This window comes from Petaurus breviceps, unplaced genomic scaffold (assembly GCF_028583685.1).
Source record: "Petaurus breviceps papuanus isolate PSGF00001 unplaced genomic scaffold, PetGlider_PUasm1.0 126, whole genome shotgun sequence".
Lineage (NCBI taxonomy): Eukaryota > Metazoa > Chordata > Mammalia > Diprotodontia > Petauridae > Petaurus > Petaurus breviceps.
Window position 1 is genome coordinate 37542941 of NW_027185655.1, and position 20454 is coordinate 37563394.

General features: G+C 41.4%; 1 protein-coding gene and 1 pseudogene across 1 annotated transcript in view; one reads left to right on the forward strand and one right to left on the reverse strand.

Annotated features, from left to right (window-relative positions):
* The window catches only part of EGF (epidermal growth factor), a 170101-nt gene that overhangs the window by 60018 nt on the left and 89629 nt on the right, over positions 1-20454 (forward strand). Inside the window, exons 7-11 of the mRNA XM_069100262.1 lie at positions 1962-2042; positions 3829-3909; positions 14385-14590; positions 15430-15559; positions 16322-16444. Of these exons, the coding sequence (XP_068956363.1) occupies positions 1962-2042; positions 3829-3909; positions 14385-14590; positions 15430-15559; positions 16322-16444 (621 nt within the window). The remainder of the gene's footprint in view (positions 1-1961; positions 2043-3828; positions 3910-14384; positions 14591-15429; positions 15560-16321; positions 16445-20454) is intronic.
* Positions 2054-3821, reverse strand: LOC138166675 (pleckstrin homology domain-containing family B member 2 pseudogene; annotated as a pseudogene).

The window sequence follows — 20454 nt, forward strand, 5'->3', positions numbered from 1 at the left end:
AGAGAGAGAGAGAGAGAGAGAGAGAGAGAGAGAGAGAGAGAGAGAGAGAGAGAGAGAGAGAGAGAGAGAGAGAGTGCGAGTGTGACTATGAGAGCTGCCAAGAATCCAAGGGTTCATTATAAGGCTGGTTTGGCTTTCAATTTGACATGAGGTGTTAAGTTTCATTGATATGTGATCAGTCATCCAAAACACAAAATAGAATTCATATGACAAAGAATGGACTTTATGGGAATTATCATCACTATACATGACAGGGGATAATCTCAAATTTAAAAATAGTTAAAAAATTCTTACATCATAGAAAATAGGGAAAATTATATATCAATTAGGAAATAATATAGGACCATAGATTTGTCTTGAGCATGGGAGGCATTAAATAAATATTTCTTTAATGAATTAAGGACTAATCAAATCACTGTATGGTGTTAGCTGCCTGATGTGTTTTTGGTTTACCTTTTAAATTTTGGTTGTTTTATTCCTTTTTTTTTGAGGGCAATTTGGGTTAAGTGACTTGCCCAAAGTCACATGACTAATAAGTGTGTCAAGTGTCTGAGGCTGGATTTGAACTCAGGTCCTCCTGACTCCAGGGCCAGTGCTCTATTCACTGCACCACCTAGCTGCCCTTGGTTGTTTCACTTTTTTACATAATTACACTAACTGTGTTCCAAAGAAGCATATCAATAAATTGTAAGTTTTGGATGGGACTTAATGAGAACAGATGTGGCAGTCTACTTGGTCTAACAGAGTATTTTTCCACTGATAACTATATGTACATTTAATTATCTTCGATTCCTTTCACATAACTCCACTTAATCAAGACAGTGCAGTCATCAACTTTTTATGTCTTTCAGAGAGATAATAGCATCATTTGCAAAGTGTAACCTAAGATAATCTTGAGTTACTTTAATATCACAAAAATGGCTCTCATCCTATTTCCCTGATGCCTAAAATATAGTTTTATTAAAAATTATGGAATGATGGTTCACTAACAATGTACATCTCATTCTTTCCCTAAGCCTTTGTTGCCCTCCAATTGCTTTCTCATCATCAAATAAGTATAGATTTGGAGAATAAAACATTTTGGGTTTTGAAGTAAAGAAAAGCAGATTTTTATCAAATGGTGCATGAAAAAAAAAAAGACGATATCATCCATGAGGGTGAAAAGAACTCTCCTGAGAGTTTTATCACAAAAATTAAAATGGGATTGAACAGTACACACATTTTCGAAGTATATTAAATGTTGTTGGCAAAAATAAGTTTTAGCTGAAAGTCACATGACATAAGACTAAATCAGCTATCTGTTTACTAATCTATAGATCTACAATGAGATACAGATTTAGTTTTATGAACTCAAGGAAACATCTTTCCTAATCTTTATAATCATTTTCTCCTGTCATTGATTCTTCCAATTAGCCTCCCTCATCCTTCCACCTTATCTCAACTTTACAAAAGAACTAAACACTCATATTAATAACCCTGAGTTATTATATTATATATTAACCCTGAGTATATTATATTATACTTCTTTCTTCTTACTTTTACTGGCTACAAAAGCCTTCAGTCTGTTACCTTAGAACAATATTCTGTAGCAGGTCAACCAGATAAAACCAAAAAAAGCACTACATGTAATCTAGTAGAGTATTCATTTTTCAAAACAAGGTGAGAAGAGAGGGAATGACTCAGATACGCAATATAAAAATGTACTCAATGGAGGTCTGAACTTAGCATGTTTTTGATATGTTGGGTAAAAGTCATGTCTGTCATCTTTTAAATGCATGGAGAGTACAGACTTTCAAAAAAACAAAAGGGAACCAAACTCCAATCACCTCAGCCTCTAAACTGTTCTTACAACTCTCCCTGGTTGAGAACTATGTGAAAGAACTGTAGTTTTCCAGTCCTATTTACAAGAGTTTGTCTGACTGGCAGTTCTTTACAAGAAACTTACCAGTTTCAATCTCTAGGATCCAATGCATTCATTCATAATGGAGAAAATGGGCGCACCAGTAGAAAACTGCTGGATAATGACAGAGACAACGACACAGGTATGTGCAGGGTCACCACTGCCTTGGGGACTATTGTTTGGAGTGTGTAGAGCAAAAAGTCTCTGTTGCTTCATCATGCATTGTTTTACCATCCTGCCATGCCAATAGCAATACCCAGATTGTTCCATGGTTAATTCTTAAATTGAGAGTTAGCATTGGATGAACTGAGTTTTTCCCTGCCAGAAATAATCACCTATTCAGGGGTCAATTTGTGAGCAGCATACTTCTAATATGGATGACAAAGCTAGTTCTTATGCTCTCTATTTAATACTACAGTGATAATGTTCTTCAAAATGAATGAACTCCTGTAAGTTTTTCTTATGCAACTAAGTTCCATAAAAGAGTTTGAAATGATCAAGGACCCTTTTACTTCATATTTCAACTGAACAGCATGCTTGCAATCCTGCCTTGTGAAATTTATGCTGACTAACTAGCTGTGTGACCTTGGGAAGTCACTTAACCCTAAATGCCCCTCCAAACAAAAACCACAAACAAACAAAAGAAATTTTTGCTGACTAATTATAATTAAGATGTCTCTATTTTAAAAGTATTGTTGTAACAGTCATTAAAAATCTTTACAGTAAAACAGATTACCTTGCAAAATATATTATTATCACACAGAAAATAAACAAAGGTTTTGGAAAGTACAACTACAAAGACCTAGAGAAACTTAGAGGCCCCAGAACAAAGATCCCAAGGCCATTGCAGCCAGCATGCCCAGAGCCATGTTTCCATCAGTTGTCCAAGTAACACTCCCTGCTGATGACATTGTGGGCAGGCTGATGTCCAGAAGGTCCTGGGTATGGATACTGGTATGGTATGGCATCAGCCTGCCCATTAGCAGCATAGATCACTTGAGTTCCTGGAGGGTATGAGCCATTATATTGACCACAGCCAAATACCTCAGGAGGTGCTATGGCATAAGTTGTGTAAGAAGGAGGAGATGAAGCAAGAGCGGTCTCATCATACATGACTTCTGAGCCAGCATAAGCTGTATTTGTCCTGGCATCATGGAGTGCAGATTTCTAGGCCAGGTAATCATCTTCATTTCCTGCACAAAGATTGACAGTTTTCCCATCTCGACAAAAAATTTGAAGTCTTTTGACTTAACCTCAGGAGGATAAAAATACTGGCATTCTTTTCCCATTTGGATGTTGATGTGGTCCACCAGCATGTGAATCTTATCTTCTCCATTCTGCCTAGTCTGGTCATCATAATAAATTAAGTGGCCATCTGACTACAGATCAAACCAGTTTTTTTTCTATGTCTTCAAAACTGTGCTTTGTTAAAGGAGCCAACCATTCTTTACAAATGCCATCCCTTTACTAGATGGAAAGGTCCAGTGATACTTGTAGAGCAGCAAAGATGATCAGAAAGACAGCTCAAGTATTGACCTTGTACCTTTGGAGGAACTAGGTAGGCTATGAAACTCTCAATGTGGGAGCCTGGTCAGATGTACAGAATGACAGACTCACTTACTCCAGCTCTTCCCTATGAGACACTGGGCAAATTCATGGTGACAAACTGTTTAGCCTGACTCAGCTCTCTGAAATCCAGCTCCCACCTAACTTTCCCCAGTTAGTTCCTATCATTCTTCTTCATGTATGTTGTTTGCTTTTTCCACCCTGAAATTACCATATATTTATTTACAAAAGGGAACCAAACTCCAATCACCTCAGCCTCTGAACTGTTCTTACAACTTTCCCTGTTTGAGAACTATGTCAAAGAACTGTAGTTTTCCTGAGTGGCAATTCTTTACAAGAAACTTACCAGTTCCAATCTCTAGGATCCAATGCATTCATTCACAATGGAGAAAATGGGCCCACCAGTAGAGCACCACTGGATAATAACAGAGCCAACGACAAAGGTATGTGCAGGGTCACCACTGCCTTGGGGACCATTGCTTGGAGTGTGTAGAGCAAAAAGTCTCTATTGCTTCATCATGCATCATTTTACCATCCTGCCATGCCGATAGCAATACCCAGACTGTTCCATGGTTAATTCTTAAATTGAGAGTTAGCATTGGATGAATTGAGTTTTTCCCTGCCAGAAATAATCACCTATTCAGGGGTCAATTTGTGAGCAGCATACTTCTAATATGGATGACAAACTATCTCTTATGCTATCTCTTAAGCTATCTATTTTATATGTTTTTTAATGCATATTATTTCATTAGATTGTGTAGTTTTAGACTCAAGAGAGGGTAGATGTGAATCCAATGATGAGCAACTCTTCTGAGGACTGCTGCTGTGAATAACTTTAAGAGTCTAATCATATAGTATAATGAACTCTTTATTTATTCAGCAATAAACTAATGCACAACATCCAAGAAATTAAAGCATTACATTTTACAACAACATAACATAACAACTTAAAGTTTGTCTTAAACAAAACATATCATTCAGTATATCTATTCAGTTGTCTTTATGGGGTAGCAGAAAATACAAGCACCATTCACCCCTATATCACAGTAAGTTACAGTCTCCTCAGTCAATGCAGAATATCCCAGTAAAGTCCTCTTTCATCTTGACTCGAGACTGGCTTCCAATAATACTTAAGCCAATCATCCTTAAGGGGTGGCAGAAAGTACAAACACCATCCATCCTTAAGTCACAGTAAGTTACAAATCTCATCAGTCAATACAGAGTATCCAAAGTAAGTCTTCTTTCATCTTGGCTTGAGACTGGCTTCCAAATCCCATGGCTCCTTCTCCATGGACTGACCACTCCCAACTCTTGCCTGGATTCATACATAGGCAATTCTCTGCTCCTGTTCCATATCTCAGCTCATGGGGACTGCTCCACTCCAAGCTTGTTGCAGTTTCTGTTTCTAGGGAAGGAAAGTTTAACAGGGCTTCACCAATATTTACACACATTACCAGTCTGTAGCAGCAAGCACCCCAAGCGTCCTCAGGGTTTGCTGCCAATACAGGTTCTTAGATCTGCTTTGTTAAAGGAAAGCAACTCAAAATGGGTTAACAAGCTTAATCAGTCAGACATATATCGTTTACCTTGTTCAGGGGAAAAGGTCAGCACCCCGAACTTCAAAGTACACAGACAGAATTATCAAGACAGAAACAGATCTAGTAGACAATTTCAAATTGTCCAACCATTACATCCATACCCAGTCAACATCTGGGTTTCAACATCTGGGTTTTTTCAAAGCCGGGGGGGGCTCAGGACAACGGCTTCCCAGAATCCATGTCAAATCACAGAACACTTCTCAAAGTGAGCCCCCCAAAACAAAGCTACACACCAGGGCTTATATAGCCTTCTCCTGGCTCAGAGAATGTAACAACCTTTTGGACCCACTGGCCAATCAAAAAGTATCTACTGAAAAACAAGCCTCCCACCCCAGGCTCCAGGTGCACTTTAGCCTAGGGGCAGCGAAGATCTTGAAAATTTACATTCCCATTACACAGTCCTATAATCTCAATTCACTTTTTGTCTTAGAAATGAACACAGAACAAAAGAAAGGGTTTCTGTCTGAGAAAGTAACACAGATCAACAGACAGAGCACCAACATCACAAACATTCTCTCTCTCAGTTCTGCCTGCTCCCAGCTCTTTTTGTGCTCTTATCTGCTCCTTCCTGTTCTACTCTTTTTGCAAACTCCTCCCATCACGGAATCCCATGTGATTATATTTGTTCTATTAAGGGGCAGGGAAGATCTTAAAATTTCCTTAGGCTTATTAAGGGCAATACAGTATATACTGTTTCCAATCAAAGACTCTTGATACAATCAAAGGCGAGACTCAAAGGCGCTTGATTAGCTAAAACTCAATCCAGAAAAATAGCAAAAAATCCTATTTTGCTTGCCATTACATTAGGGACCCTAATTTTTCAGCTTTGCATCCCCCCAAACAATAGAACTTTGTTAAGTCTGTATTAAATTGAACACAGAATTAGATGTTAGTAGTATAGTGAGGATGTTCAGTTTTGTGTCTGTCTCTGAATAAAAGCAGATGAGGATCATAAGGGAAGGACTGGTGTGGTGTCTTTGGTAGGGTGATGTGGTGGTAAAATTGCTGGACTTGGAATCAGAAGACAGACCTTATCTAGTCTTCTCTCTTTTACTTACTAATTGTGTAATGTTAAACCCCTTAAGCCTCAGTTTTCTTGCCTGTGAAATGGCAGTGATTATAAAAGCACCTATATTATAAGGATATTGTAAGGATTAAATGAGATAATATATGTAAAAAGTGCTTTGGAATCCCAAGATATATAAATATCTACTATTTCTTTCTTAAAAGAAAAAAAAACAGCCAGGTGAAATCAGGTGTCCAGGGCTCCCTCCCTGTCCTTCTGAAAGGTACATTATTTTATACTCTTAGCGAAGCAAATGGACTTTAGAGTTCAGAGGAATTCAGGATATTGCATAGGTGTGCCAATGTTTGCAAAGGCAGTTGCTTCAATTGACAGTGGGAGATTAACCTCTTTAGGGACTATCAGAGATCATCTAAGAACTTCTAACCTGAGACCAATCTAAGTCCAATTTAAATTTAGGGTTTTAAAAGCAGTTACATTTTGTGTTTTCTATTTCCATAGATAGTTTAGTGGTATTGTGCATTGAGATTTGGAGTCAAGGAGACCTGAATTCATATCCTGCTTCAGATACTTACTAGGTGTATGATGCTAGACAAGCCATCTAATTGCTTTAAACCTCAATTTACTCATCTGAAAAATGAGAATAACAATAGTACCTACCTTAGAGGATGTCATGAGGATAAAATCAAGTGAGATATTTCTAAAGCATTTTGCAAACTTTAAATCATCATATAAATGTCACCTATTATAATTTCTATAACACTGAAATGAGTGCCATCTCCAGTTGTCCTGATCGATATCTGGCCACTGGACCCAGATGACTCTGGAGGAGTTAAGTAAGGCTGATGACTTTGCAAAGTCCTGCCTCCTGCAAAGTCCTCCAATTCACTTGCATGTCATGGCATCACCTTTCTGATGGCATGGTCTTCTTGAAGAATGAAGGACAAAAAACAACCACTTTAAAACTTAGATGACTTGTTTTCAAATTCTAAAAACAGAGAGGACCTGAGTTCTTATAGGCACTCCTAGTGTACCTATGTTCCCCCATGGGCTTCCTAGAGCCTACTCCAGTTTTGAGCTTCTGGGTTCAAGTTGATAGATGTTAGAAATGTCATCCTGGTGTTCATAGGTGATTTACTGAAGAAGAGAGCCAGGTTAGTGGTTATATCTTAGGATGTGTGCTCTCAGAAGGATGCCCTACATGAGGGATGATTTCTCAGAAGTGAAGTCTCCTCAAAAGGGTCAATAGTTTTTGTGTTATTGAAACACAATTTACTCCTGCTTGCAAACTCCCACCTTTTCTTGTCCTTTGTTCTTTGTTGCTGGGGACGATTCACGCAAATAGATTGTGCCCCCTGAAACCCAGCCAATGGGATAAGAGGAAGGGAGTTAGGGGGTTAGGGAGGAGAGGGGTTTGCATTAGGGTATAAAAGGACCTTGCTTTCTCAATCGATTTGTACTTCCCTGGCCTGCACCATTAGGGTGACAAAGGGCAGTATCCTTTCTCATGAGAAAGCAATAAACTCATTTCTGAAGAGGTCAGGGAACTATAAAATGTAGAAGTTAGAGGTTTAGGGGTGCACGAGACTCTAAAATACCAAAACACAGGGTCTTGCTGAATGAATTTGACTCAAGTCTTCTCTCAGCCAAAGAAAAGCAAAGTTTATTAAAGGTTTGCCATAATGGGTAGATTTTTTTTTTCTTTTTGGAGGGGGGAAGGTAGGGCAATTGGGATTAAGTGATTTGCCCAAGGTCACACAGCTAGATTTGTGTTAAGTGTCTGAGGCTGGATTTGAACTCAGGTCCTCCTGACTCCAGGGCTGGTGCTCTATTCTCTGTGCTACCTAGCCACCCCAATACAATAAGTAGACTCTTAAGGAGCCTCAGTATCTGTGACCCTTGTATTGGACAAGTGGACCAGAATCATCTGATACAGTGAGTCTGTGCTAGGTCATTCTCCAGCATTGTCATGGAGGCAAGATGGATCTTATATACAGAAAGGTTGTGGGAGACACAAGGGGTGATCTAGAGGAGAAGTTTGGGAGGGTCTTCAGGAAGAGTCAAATGAGGTCAGACTCCAGTAATGAGAGATTAAGGGTGGGAAGTAGGTGGAGGCTACCTGGAGATGACAGACAAAGGAGGGTTAGACAAGTTTAAGGGTAACAGATCTGGGCATAGATATTTTGGGAGGATCAAGGGTGGGGGCTAACTAAACAATGGAGGGCTGGCTAGTAAGAGAAAGAGATTTGTGCTGAGCTATAAGAAAAGGCTTATGGACTCAGGCAAATGCTCCCTGTGGGAAAATTCAAGGAAAGCTCAAGGGGGTTCCCAGAGCCTGTACCTCATCATTCCCCTCTCAAACAAATGGGACCCAATTCCTTTGGGGTAAAGGGCAAGGGTCTCAGCTTCTGAAAGTGTTTCCTGCTGGCAAGGGGCGTAGAGCTGTCCCTGCCTCTCTGGGTCCTCTTTAAGGGTGTCAGACTTCACATTCAAAGGGTCAGACTCCAGAATGTGCCTGATGCCAGGTCCAGTGGGCTGGAGAACTTGGATTCAGTTGGAGATTTGTGTAGGCTTAGTGGTCATCTAGAGGTTGATGGCTTGAACCCTGGAGGAGACAAACCTGGCAAGGAGGTTAAGCAAACAAAGATCAAAACAGGCTCAAAAAAAGTATAGAGAAAGGACAATTTCCCTGGTTGGAATTAAAGATGACTATGGCAAGACCAAAATGCTGTCAGATATCCCCTTCCTTTCCAAGTTGCTCCATGGTCATATAGCACATGGGAAACAATAGCAGCCACAGAATCTAATAGTTTTCAAAAACAGGCAACATCTCCCAAGGTCTGTCCTCTCCTTTCATCATCATAGAGAGTGAAAGGTTTTTCTGTATTGGGTAAAGCTAATACTGGAGTGGTGATCAATTTAGTTTTCAAAGTCTCCAAAACTTTCACCTGTTCTGGACCCCACTCTTAGAGTGAGTCAGGGCCTTGAGTAGCAAATGAAGAGGTTACCCATAAAGAGGGTTAGGAGACCTTTGGAGACCCCAAAATACCAACACACCAGGTCCTGCCAAATGAATTTGACTCAAGTCTTCTCAGCCAAAGAAAAGTTAAGTTTATTAAAAGTTTGCTTGTATTAGACACAGAGTAAGAGAAGACCTGTGCTAGGTCATTCATGGTATGGCACTCTCACACACGGAGGGAAGCTGGGATCTTACATACAGAAAGGTTGTGGGAAGAATCTAGGGGTGGTCTAGAGGAGGAGTTTGGGGAGGGTCTTCAGGAGTCAGATGAGGTCGATGAATGATTAAGGGTGGGAAGTTGCTGGAGGCTACCTGGATACTACAGACAATGGTGGGCTAGGCCAGATCAAGGGTGGATTGATATTTTGATAGGCTCAAGGGTGGGAAGTCTAGTAACAAAGGTCTGGGCCCAGCCACAATGTAAGGCTTATGGCCTCATGCAAATGCCTCATCAAATGGGATGATTTAATCAGAGTTTAAGGGGGGGGGTCCCAGAGCCTGCACCTCAAAAATTCAAGGAGAGCTCAAGGGGGCTCCCAGAGCCCATACCTCATCAGCAACTAATGGTTGCAGTTCCTCAAAGGCCTTGGGCTTAATTGGATCTAGACCTAGATGGGGGAATGCTTTAGGATCTAGGAGTCCAACAAATGCTGGGGTGGCAGAAGTAGCTCACCCAGGAATTCCCTGGTTCCAAACAATTGACTCAACTGTCTCCCATACTTCTGAGGGAACATGGGGAGATCTAGGAGGTTTAGCTAGAGAAAATTGGCTTCCCAATTTCACCATCAGGTCCCTTACCAACAAGGGGACAAGATAAGAGGAGAGCATGAGGAAGGAGCATTCAAACAATAGATCCTCAAGCAGGCAGGGGGCTGGGTATGTCTGGAGACCTCCTTTAGTTTCCCCTTCCATGCCCCCAACCTGACTGGTCAAGGGGAGGGTAGAACCAATTGGTTAGAACAGAAAACTTAGCCATAATAAAGTGAGTAACCTTACCTTCAACCTCCATGCTTGCCCAGAGTTCAGCTAGAGAGATGGAGAAAGTGGGAGCAGTGCCAAGCCCCAGGCTTCCCTGTCACTCCAAATCTTGAGAAGACTGGAGGACAGGGTATTGGGAGGTAGCTCTGCCACTTTTCCAACCTCAGGGACAATCCTTCCTCCAATGTCCCTTCTGGTCAGATGGACATGGTTGTAGAGGCATTAGTTCCTGGGGCTCCCTCTGGGCAGGCACCCTGGAGGGGCACTTCTTAGACCAGTGACTCTCCTTGTGGCATCGAAAGCAGGCTTCCCTAATGCCCAAGTTGCTGGGCTTCCTCCAAGGGGGCACCTTGGAGGGGCACTCCTTGGACCAGGGACCCTGCTTTTGACATTCAAAACAGGTTTTCCCATTCCCAAGTGACTGGGCTTCCTCCAAGGGGGTGCCCTGAGGGGGCTTTTCCTAGCCATGGCAGCAGCCAAGAATCAAGCATGTTCTGTCTTTGGTTCGTTCCCTTCTTCCTTTCTCCTCTGATACAATAAGGTCTCTGTTATTAAAGACTCCAAAGGCTGTCTTCAGTAATTGGGCCTGAGGTGTTTGGCGTCCCAATACCAATTTCTGCAGTTTTCTCCTAATATCTGGGGCAGTCTGACTAACAAAATACATGTTAAGGATTTCTGTTCCTTCTATAGAGTCAGGATCTAAATTTGTATACTGCTTAATAGCTTCTACTAGTTGGTCTTGGAAAAGGGCAGGGTTTTCCTTATCTGTCTGAGTAACTTCCCTAATCTTCTGATAATTTCCTTGCTTTTGAAATGAAGGTCTTAGGCCTTCTAACAGGCAAAGTACCATATGGTCTCTCTTTTCTCTGTCCTCCCATATATGATAATCCAATCCTGGGTCACTATTGGAAACAGCAATTGTTCCTGGGGGGTATTTTCTGGGGTCATTGCTAGCCAAATGATCCCCCAGGTTTTGGGCTTGTTCCCAGATTGTCCTCTTCTCCTCAGTAGAACAACAGGTAGAGAAGAGGATATGCAAATCACTCCAAGAAAGTTCAAATTGTAGAGATAAGTCCCAAAAGCCTTCAGTAAGCTTTGTTGGGTTTTCGGAGGATTTACCCAACTTTTCTTTAATTTGATAGAGATCTGAAATGGAGAATGAGACATGCACTCTAGTTGTCCCACCTGATGAGAGAGCTGCTTCCCTTAAGGGTTAAAGTCCTGAAGGCACTGTGGGGACAGAGGCTTGGGAAGGGAGATAATAAGTCCCACTTCCTGTGAGGGACTGACTGGGGGGTGCTGGCTGAACCAGATCAGACTGCAAGACTGGGGATCTGACTGGCAAGGGGGAAGGTCAGTTGGCACCTGAGGAGTGGAATGGGTCAGAAGAGGAAATACCTCTATGACTGCCATGGGGGTAGGGCCTGAGGCCTGAGTGGTTGTCTCCTCAGGAAGAGGCACCTCAGCAAGACCAGTGGCTGGGACCTGAGCAGGGATCCCCGATGGGGGAGGGGCCATGCTGGGAGATGTAGGGTAGGAGATATGGATGGTATAGGAGGCAGGAAATGAGGGGTGTTGGGCTACAGGAAAAGGGAAGGGAAACAAAAGGGAAAAGGGTTGGGGTGCATCAGGAGGGGCTGAGGGAGCTGCTTCGGCAAGACCCATGACTGTGACCTGAGCAGGAGTCACTGAGGGGGGAAGGGGCTGGGGCCGAAGCCCTGGGGGCCATCGGAAGGGGGTCATTTAATTCACTCCTATTGTCCCTTTATGGAGGGGCTCTAGCTTCAAGCATCTCACAATCTTTCCTGAGAACCATATTCCAAGAAAGCTCAACAAAGGCCATTAAGTAGGCAACTTCTATCCATCTTCCTTCTCTGTGACAGTATAATTCTAACTGCAACAGAGCATTATCTTTTAAAGTTCCCAAAATAGGCCACAATTAGTGGTCACCTAGGTGATGATGAGGCCAAACAGTGTTGCAAAAGAACACCAACTTTTTCTTTTTAAGTTCTTCAGAGAAACTAAATTTTTTCCAACGTTGTAAAATATAACCCAAAGGCAAACTTTTGGGAGCTAAAAAGGATTGACCCAATACAGGTGTAGGGCCAGGAAGTCCCTTCCTCCATAAAGGAAGACTTGGGAGTAAGCCTCAAAAAATAAACAAAACAAAAAAACACAAAAAGGTACCTGAAGTTTTTCCAATTCCCTAGCACTGAGATAATTGAAAGAATGTGGCTTATACTTGGGCATGGGGCATCTGTCCTTCCATTCTTCAGAAGCTATGCCCAGGTCCATGTCCTCTAAGAAAACAAAACTGGACCGAGAACCTGAGAGAATCAGGCTGAGTACGAGACAGTCTCCTAGCTGTCTGACCTAATAGGAACTTAGAGGTCAGCCCCCTGCCAAAAAAAAACACCTCCAAGGTACTTGGAGAGGAAGAAGGGAATAGGGAGAGAGAGGCTTATGTACCTTCCAGTCCTAGCTGTAGAAGAACTTGAGATTAGCAGTGTTTCCTAGAATCAGGGAACCATAAAATGTTGGGGTTTAGGATTCAGGGGTGCTTGAGACCCCAAAATACCAACACACTGGGTCTTTCCAAATGAATTCGACTCAAGTCTTCTCTCAGCCAAAGTAAAGCAAAGTTTATTAAAGGTTTGCCATAATGGGTAGACTCTTAAGGAGCTTCAGTATCTGTGATGCTTGTATTGGACAAGCGGGCCAGAATCATCTGACACAGAGTGAGTCTGTGCTAGATAATTCTCCAGCCCCATCATGGAGGCAATATGGATCCTATATACAGAAAGGTTGTGGGAGGATTTAGGGGTGGTCTAGAGGAGGAGTTTGGGGAGGGTCTTCAGGAGGGGTCAAATGAGGTCAGATTCCAGAAATGAGGTTAAGGGTGGGAAATAGCTGGAGGTACCTGGGGATGACAAACAATGGAGGGCTAGGCTAGTTTATGGGTGTAGATGTTTTGGGAGGATCAAGGGTGGGGTCTAGCTGGACAAAGGAGGGCTAGGCTAGTAAACAGAGATTTCAGCTGAGCTATAATGATAGGCTTATGGCCTCAGGCAAATGCCTCATGAATGGGAAGATTCAAGGGGGTTCTCAGAGCCTATACCTCATCATCCTGACCACATGTTGTAATATTTTGCAAAGTTTGTCTTTGTTGAAAAGGAAGTTTCAGTTAAAATTGTTTTGCTAAAAGAAAATTGTCTCTGGTAGAACAAAGTATGCTGGAGGGAAGACTCATGTTTCTGGAAAGACTTGGGAGGAGAGGGGTACAGTAAATAGCAAAGGAATAGAATTGGCCTATGACACCTTGTTAAAGCAAGTACAACTCCCACACCCCGTGGCTGTGATACCCTGAATGGCCATCCAAAGTGAAATTCCTTTGAGGCTAGAGGAAACTGACAGGTGGATGAGGAGGCCAGGAGGGCTGGAGAATTAAAATTGAGAGAGGAACCTATATTGGCTCTCATCCCCTCCCCCCCTTGATCCAAGTCTGATTTCCCAGCTCCTGACTGGGGAAGAGGAACAATAAGCAGTAGATCTAGGTGCTGAAAAAGACCCTCAAGAAAGGTGGCTCCTGATGGGTGTGAGGTATTGAATAAGCCTAGTATGAGACAGGTTTTACAACACCTACACCAGGGCAGCTGCTGGGATGCCCAGAATCTGTGTGATGCCATCTTGACCTGGTGTATGTCCTGGACCATACACATTGGCATGCCAAATGGTTGATAACTACATTGTATGTTGAAGGACAAACAGATACTGCCAACTTGGCACTCCAATAGGAGGGCAGCCTCTGGCTATCAGGCCCTTTCAAAATATACAGGTGGACTTCATTGAAGTGCCCCCAGTAGTATGAGTAAGATACCTGTTGGTCATTGTGGATCACCTCACATTATGGGCAGAAGCCTTTCCTCTTGCACAGGCTACTGCCTCTAACAAATAATCCCTAGATATGGGCTGGTGGAGTGTATAGACTGGGATCAAGGGACCCATTTCACAGCAAAAGTTTTAAATATCCTGGGAACTCCATACCCCCTGGCATCCTCCTTCTTCTGGCAAGGTAGAAAGAATGAATCAGGAAATAAAGACACCTAGCTCTCCTTAGGATCAGGACAAAGCCCTGGAGGGACATTGGCTTATCCCACTATGAACTTCTTTAAGTTACCTCTATCCTGCACAACCCTTTGACCTCTCCTCACTCCTTCTGATAGAAAGATAGGTACCTTAGGGAATATATACAATCTCTAGCTACAAAAAAGGGAATGATTGCTCAAACAACTCCCCTAGGGTTTCCAGTTCATAGATTCCAGCCGGGTGATTGGGTGCTGATCCAAACCCAGAAGAAGGAAAAGCCTTCCTGGCGAGGTCCATACGAGATCATCCTCACTAATGACACCGCTGTTCAAACCGGAGAAAAAGGTTGGACTCATCACACCCAAGTGAAGGGACCACTGCCAGCCCCGACCGGGTGGTCTGCGACAATAAAAAGGAATGCAAACAAGAACTGACTTTGAAAAAGGGATCAACTCATTCATAACCTAGAGAACGGTTGTGGTTTTATTGTTTCCTCTGGTTGCTATACCCTTCCTTTGCTTTGCTGCAGGTATTTTCTTTTGCCTCTGGCCCCTAGGCCTCAGTTCTGGGATTAGCATGTCGTCCTCCTCCCCTCAGCCCAGAGGACTGGTATGTACAATTAATGGAGAGTGTAGCAGAGAGTTTTCCTCCTGATAGCTTTTAGTGGAATTATCCTACTCCCACTGTGTCTCCCCTGTATGATGCAACTGATCCAAGACTCCTTGTCCTGTTTGGTGAAAATAGAAGGGGAAGGAGATATGAAATTGGTGGTTCTGAAAAGTCAGGGTTGGGTGCCAATCTGAGACCACCCTGATGGGGATTCTTAAGAAGAATTAGTGGAAGAGGTCTTCCCCTCAAGCGTGTGAGGAGTCTTCAAGTTGTAAGAAGTAGAAAGGGGGGATTGTGAGGGATGATTTCTCAGAAATGAAGCCTCCTCAAAAGGGTTAATAGTTTTTGTATTATTGAAACACAGTTTACTCCCGCTTGCAAACTCCCACCTTTTCTTGTCCTTTGTTCTTTGTTGCTGGGGAAGATTCGAACGAATAGATTGTGCCCCCTGAAGCCCAGCCAATAGGATAAGGGGAAGGACAAGCTTGTTTCAGCATATAAAAGGACGTTGCTTTCTGGAATCAATTTGTACTTCCCTGGCTGGTGCCATTAGGGTGATTAGAGGGGCAGTATCCTTTCTCATGAGAAAGCAATAAACTCATTTCTGCTTTCAAGGTATCTAAGTGCTTGTATTTGATTTTTTTGGTAGTGGTCTCTGTCCCACACACCTAGAACTAAGTTGGGGAGGAACTTCCAAGGGATTCCTAGATCAGACCTCTCAATTTTTGACATAGGACAGGCTGAGATGGGTGAGGAAATAGAAACACATGAGATCTGCGGTATTAGACCAAGTTACAGAAAGATTTGTGGTGATAGTGGCTTACATGGAATGGTCATAGGGAAAAGCTCTTAACCCCTGCAACACAGTGCTCAGGTTAGTAGGACAGGTGAAAAGACTGAATTGGGGACATCCTATTTCCTTATGACAGAGATTCCCAGTTTCTCAGTTTACAGAGTCTTTTATGTCTCAATGATTTTTTCATGGAACCCCTTGACCAAAAGAAATACATAGCAATTCCATTTATTAAGTAGTTGGGATCAAACAACTTAACAACTTAGTAGCTATTTGAAAAATAATCTGCATAACTTGAAAGAGAAAATATCATTTTAATTTCATTCTTAAGTAACCACAGTTACAGACTAATGGGAAGTATGTGCTTGTCAGACACCACACAACTTCTCAAACGTTGGAATCAGATTACTGCTAACCAGCAGTAACCACTAAAAACCCAGTCTCACCAAGATTTCCATTCAATAGTGTGCTGCTTTAGCTTGGTGACATTTGTTGCCTCTTTCCAAGAGGGATTCTGAGGACCAAGTTAATAGTTGAAAGGAGAGAATATTTCCCTGGTTTTTGTATTATTTCATTTATTTCATACAGCAGAGCCTCTGTCTTTTCCAGGGAAAGTGATTGTACCTAAATGCAAATTACCAAATTAATTTGATACCAATCATTTATTAACATACTTCCAAAGACTATAAATGGATTATAAACTGTGAAATGTGATGTTGATTTGATTTACTTTTTTTTTGTTGATCAGATGTTAATGAATGTGCATTTTGGAACCATGGGTGTACTCTTGGGTGTGAAAACATCCCTGGATCCTATTACTGCACATGCCCGAAAGGGTACATCCTGCTTTCTGATGGGAAAAGATGTCATGGTAAGCCAAAGCACTAACTGTTAGTTTTACAGTCCTGTTGTCATTTATTTCTGAAGACAATTGTGACATCTGTATACTGGTGTGGCCAAAATGCCTGACATGAGTGAGATTGGTAGCCTTTTCCATATTAGTACATGTTGAGGGCAAATTTTTTTTTTTCTTTGAAGGCAGGGGAATTGGGGTTAAGTGCCCAAGGTCACACAGCTAGTAAGTGTTATGTGTCTGAGGCTGGATTTGAACTCAGGTCCTTCTGACTCCAGGGCTGGTGCTCTATTCACCGTGCCACCTAGCTGCCCCATACACTGCAACTTATGAAGGTCATAAAGTTGCCTTGAGTTATCAAGAATCAGTCAAAATGTGTCCTATATAGGATTTGAACCCATGGCTCCTGACTTGGAGGCCAATTTTCTCTCCCTTTAGTCTTTTGTCCCCTTGTGAATGGATGGTAATTCCTTCTCAGTGTAGCAAAACTTGATGTAACAATGATCAGAGTTCAGTTTTGCCAATGGTGTTAGACACTTTTGGGAAGCCTGTGGATAGGGATGTGCTGATAGATGTTTAACAACCAGAAAAAAATGTATTGAAATCAAATCTGCATTATTAACATTTTCTCTATCACCTTCTTAAGTCTAGAAAACCAACAAAAAACAATAAATCAAGACTTGATTCGTTGCATCTGCCAACTTCTGAGTGTAAATGCTCACAATGAAAATTTAACAGGTAGCTCTCATGCGCTGGTTTGAGCTGGTTCCAGCACTCCCTTGCCTTTGGGATGAAAACAAGTTAAAAGGAGAGTCAGTGACTACCTAGTCTAAATCAGATCCTAAAGGAATCTCCCCTATATTAAACCTGTCAAGTCTCCATTCTCTGCTTGATGACCTGCTAGGAAGGGGCCCTTACCACCTTTCAGGACAGCCCACCCACTTTTGGGCAACTCTCTTTGTTAAGAAGGTTTCCCTGACATCAAACCTTGATTGGTCTTTTTTCGTTAGTTTCCATGTTTCTTCTGGTGCCAAACAGAAGAAGTCAGTACCTTCTTACATGAGACAGCTCTTCAGATCCTTGACCAAAGCTTTCATGTCCCCTTGAATCTTCACTTCTCTGCACAAAACTTCCGTAATTCTTTCCACTGATTCTCACGTGACATAGACTTGAATGTGTTCACCATATTGCTGGCCCTCCTCTGGACATTTTCCAGCTTATCAGTATCTTTCAACTGTGGCCCCCAGAGTGACAATACTCCAGAGGAGGTAAAATAAGGACAAAGTAAAGAAGGACTATTACCTCGATTTTCCTGGATGGTAGACCTCTCTCAGACATCTAAACTAGAAGAGTGGACAGAGTGCCCAGTCTGGAGTCAGGAAGGCTTATCTTCCTGGGTTCAAATCCAGCCTCAGACAATGACTAGTTGTGTGACTCTGGACAAGTGTTTGCCTCAGTTTCCTCATCTGTAAAATGATCTGGAAAAGGAAATATGGCAAACCACTTAACTCCAAATAGGGTCACTGAGAGTTGGGCCTGCCTGAGAAAGATTAAACAACAAAAGACCTCTCTTACCATAATCCCAAAGTCACATTTGCTTTTTTTTAGCCACTCCTTCACACTGCTGACTCATATTAAACTTGTGTTCTTTAAATAACCCACATTTTTTTTTTAGAAAATTGCTGTCTAATTGTTATCTCTGCAATCGTATGAAATTGATGTGTTTGTGCACTTGTAAAATGGATATTTTGAAACCAAATCCAAGACTTTATATTTGTCCCTATTGAATTTCATCTCATTAGATTTAGTCCAGTCAAGATCTTTTTGGATCCTGACTCTATTTCAGGGCGACAGCTACCCCTCCAAGATTGGCAACATTTAAAATGTTAATGACCATGTCATCTATGCTTTTATCTAAATTATTGATAATACTAGTCAATGGTACAGTGCCAGTCAAATACAAAACCATTGAATTCTCCACTGGGTAACAAAGGATAGAAGTATGGTCATCTGTGAGTTAGTCTCTGCCTGGCCCCCACGAACATCAGTGTGGAAGGAAGGAAAGTAAATATTTTTTAAAAGATAAAAAGAAGGGAAAGAGACATATCAGCAAGCAGTGATGGTGTGATGAAACCGGGAAATGAAAAGCTGAAAATTCTTTAGTGTGTAAGAAAAAAAATCCTAAAGTACAATCAGCTTGCTCAGCTAAGTTTTCCTTGTGTTGGTACCCAAAGATGACCACATAGAGTTAGATGGAGTTACTCATTAGCAGTAATGCTAATAGAATGCTTGGGTAAAAGAGTATATATTTTTGAATTTTACTTGACACAATAATTATTCTCATTTTTATCTTTTCAAATATTTCACATTTAATATTCCATGAATTTGCTCTATTTTTCTATATATAGTTTACATAGTAATGGTTAGAGCATTGGGTTTGAAGTCAGGAAGACCTGAGTTCAAATGTGGCCTCAGATACTAGCTATGTGACCCTGGACAGGTCACTTAAGTGTGCTTCAGCTTTATCAACTATAAAAGGGGATCATAATAGCATTTTATTTTCAGGTTATTTTGAAGATCAAATGAGATAATATTTGCCAAGTGTTTGGCATAGGACCTGACACATAGGTGCTTAATAATACTTCCTTCCTTCACATTAATACTCAAATACTTTCATGGATTTGTGATTTTATTTATTTGCAAAATCTGTCAAGCTTCACCCTTGCCAAGTGACCAGCTCAGCTTTGCTACCTATCATCAATTTCCTTGATGACATCCTTTAGTTTTATTCTTCTTTGAAGTTCTTTATTGCTTATAGATTGCAGCTGACTCATGCCTCCATTGCATTTCTCCATGGGTTTCTGTGAGATATTAATTTTTAATTAATTTAATTAATTAAATTAATAATTAATTTTAATTGTTTGGAGATCGTTATATTACATATCTTGCTATCGTACCAGAGTACTGGTAGGATGTTGGCATTTAAAAGATGGGGCCTTTGTTTTCAAGGGAAGTTTGGCGTTATTAAAAGAGCTTTTTAATATCCCCCAAACAATCTAGCCTTCCCTCCTCTTCCTGTTCAAATGTGGGCCCAAGTTCTTGTCCAGCTGTACAGTTTTTTCCCACATATTCATGCTGGTGGACCAGCTCTACAATTTATCCATCCAAATGCATGTATTAATCTGGACAATATTCTTTATTCACTTGGTTTTTCCTTGTAGGCGATCAGGTCAAACCCGTTTGACTGGTTATAGATCTCTTCTGGAGGTTCTGAAATGTTCTGTGGTTTGATGCAACCAACACCATGCCATCTGCAAACAGAAGCAGCTGGCGGAACCCTCCATCTATAGATAATACCATGTGTTATTAACAATAGCTAGCACTTAATAGCATTTTAGGATTTGCAAAGTACTTTACATATACATTTTATTTGGTCCTCTCAACAACTCTGTGTGGTAGGTGCTTTATTTCCATTTTATAGATAAGGAAACTGAAGGTGAGAGGTTAAACCACTTGCACAGAATCACAGAGCTAGATGCCTGAGATTGGATTTGAATCCAGATCTTCCTGACATCAAATCTAACACTCTATCTGTTGAACTGCCTAACTGTCCAAAAAGGATTTTTCTTCAGACTTTTCACTGGATCTCCTTCATTACATTAGTTTGCAGCTTTAATGAGTGTGTGTCCCCTATTTTATTCTTCATTGAGAAGGGTTACTTCTATTGTTATATCTATCAAGGAATTGCAAATTATTTTGATGCATGGACTGGAGATTGCATTGTTGGAAATGAGCTTTTGCAGCAGAAGCTTGCATTACCCAACCCAAGTGCTATTTCATAAGCATGGAGGGATCTTACATTCTGTACAAGTTTCAGTAAATTATAGAATGGTAGAGGTGCTTGGATCCTTGTGAAATATTATTTGTTGGAGTTTGCTTGTTCCCAAACATCCTCACTGAGGATGACTTTTATTTGTATATAGATGTCTCTCATGAAGATTCTGTAGAGTTGGCATATACGTTCATAG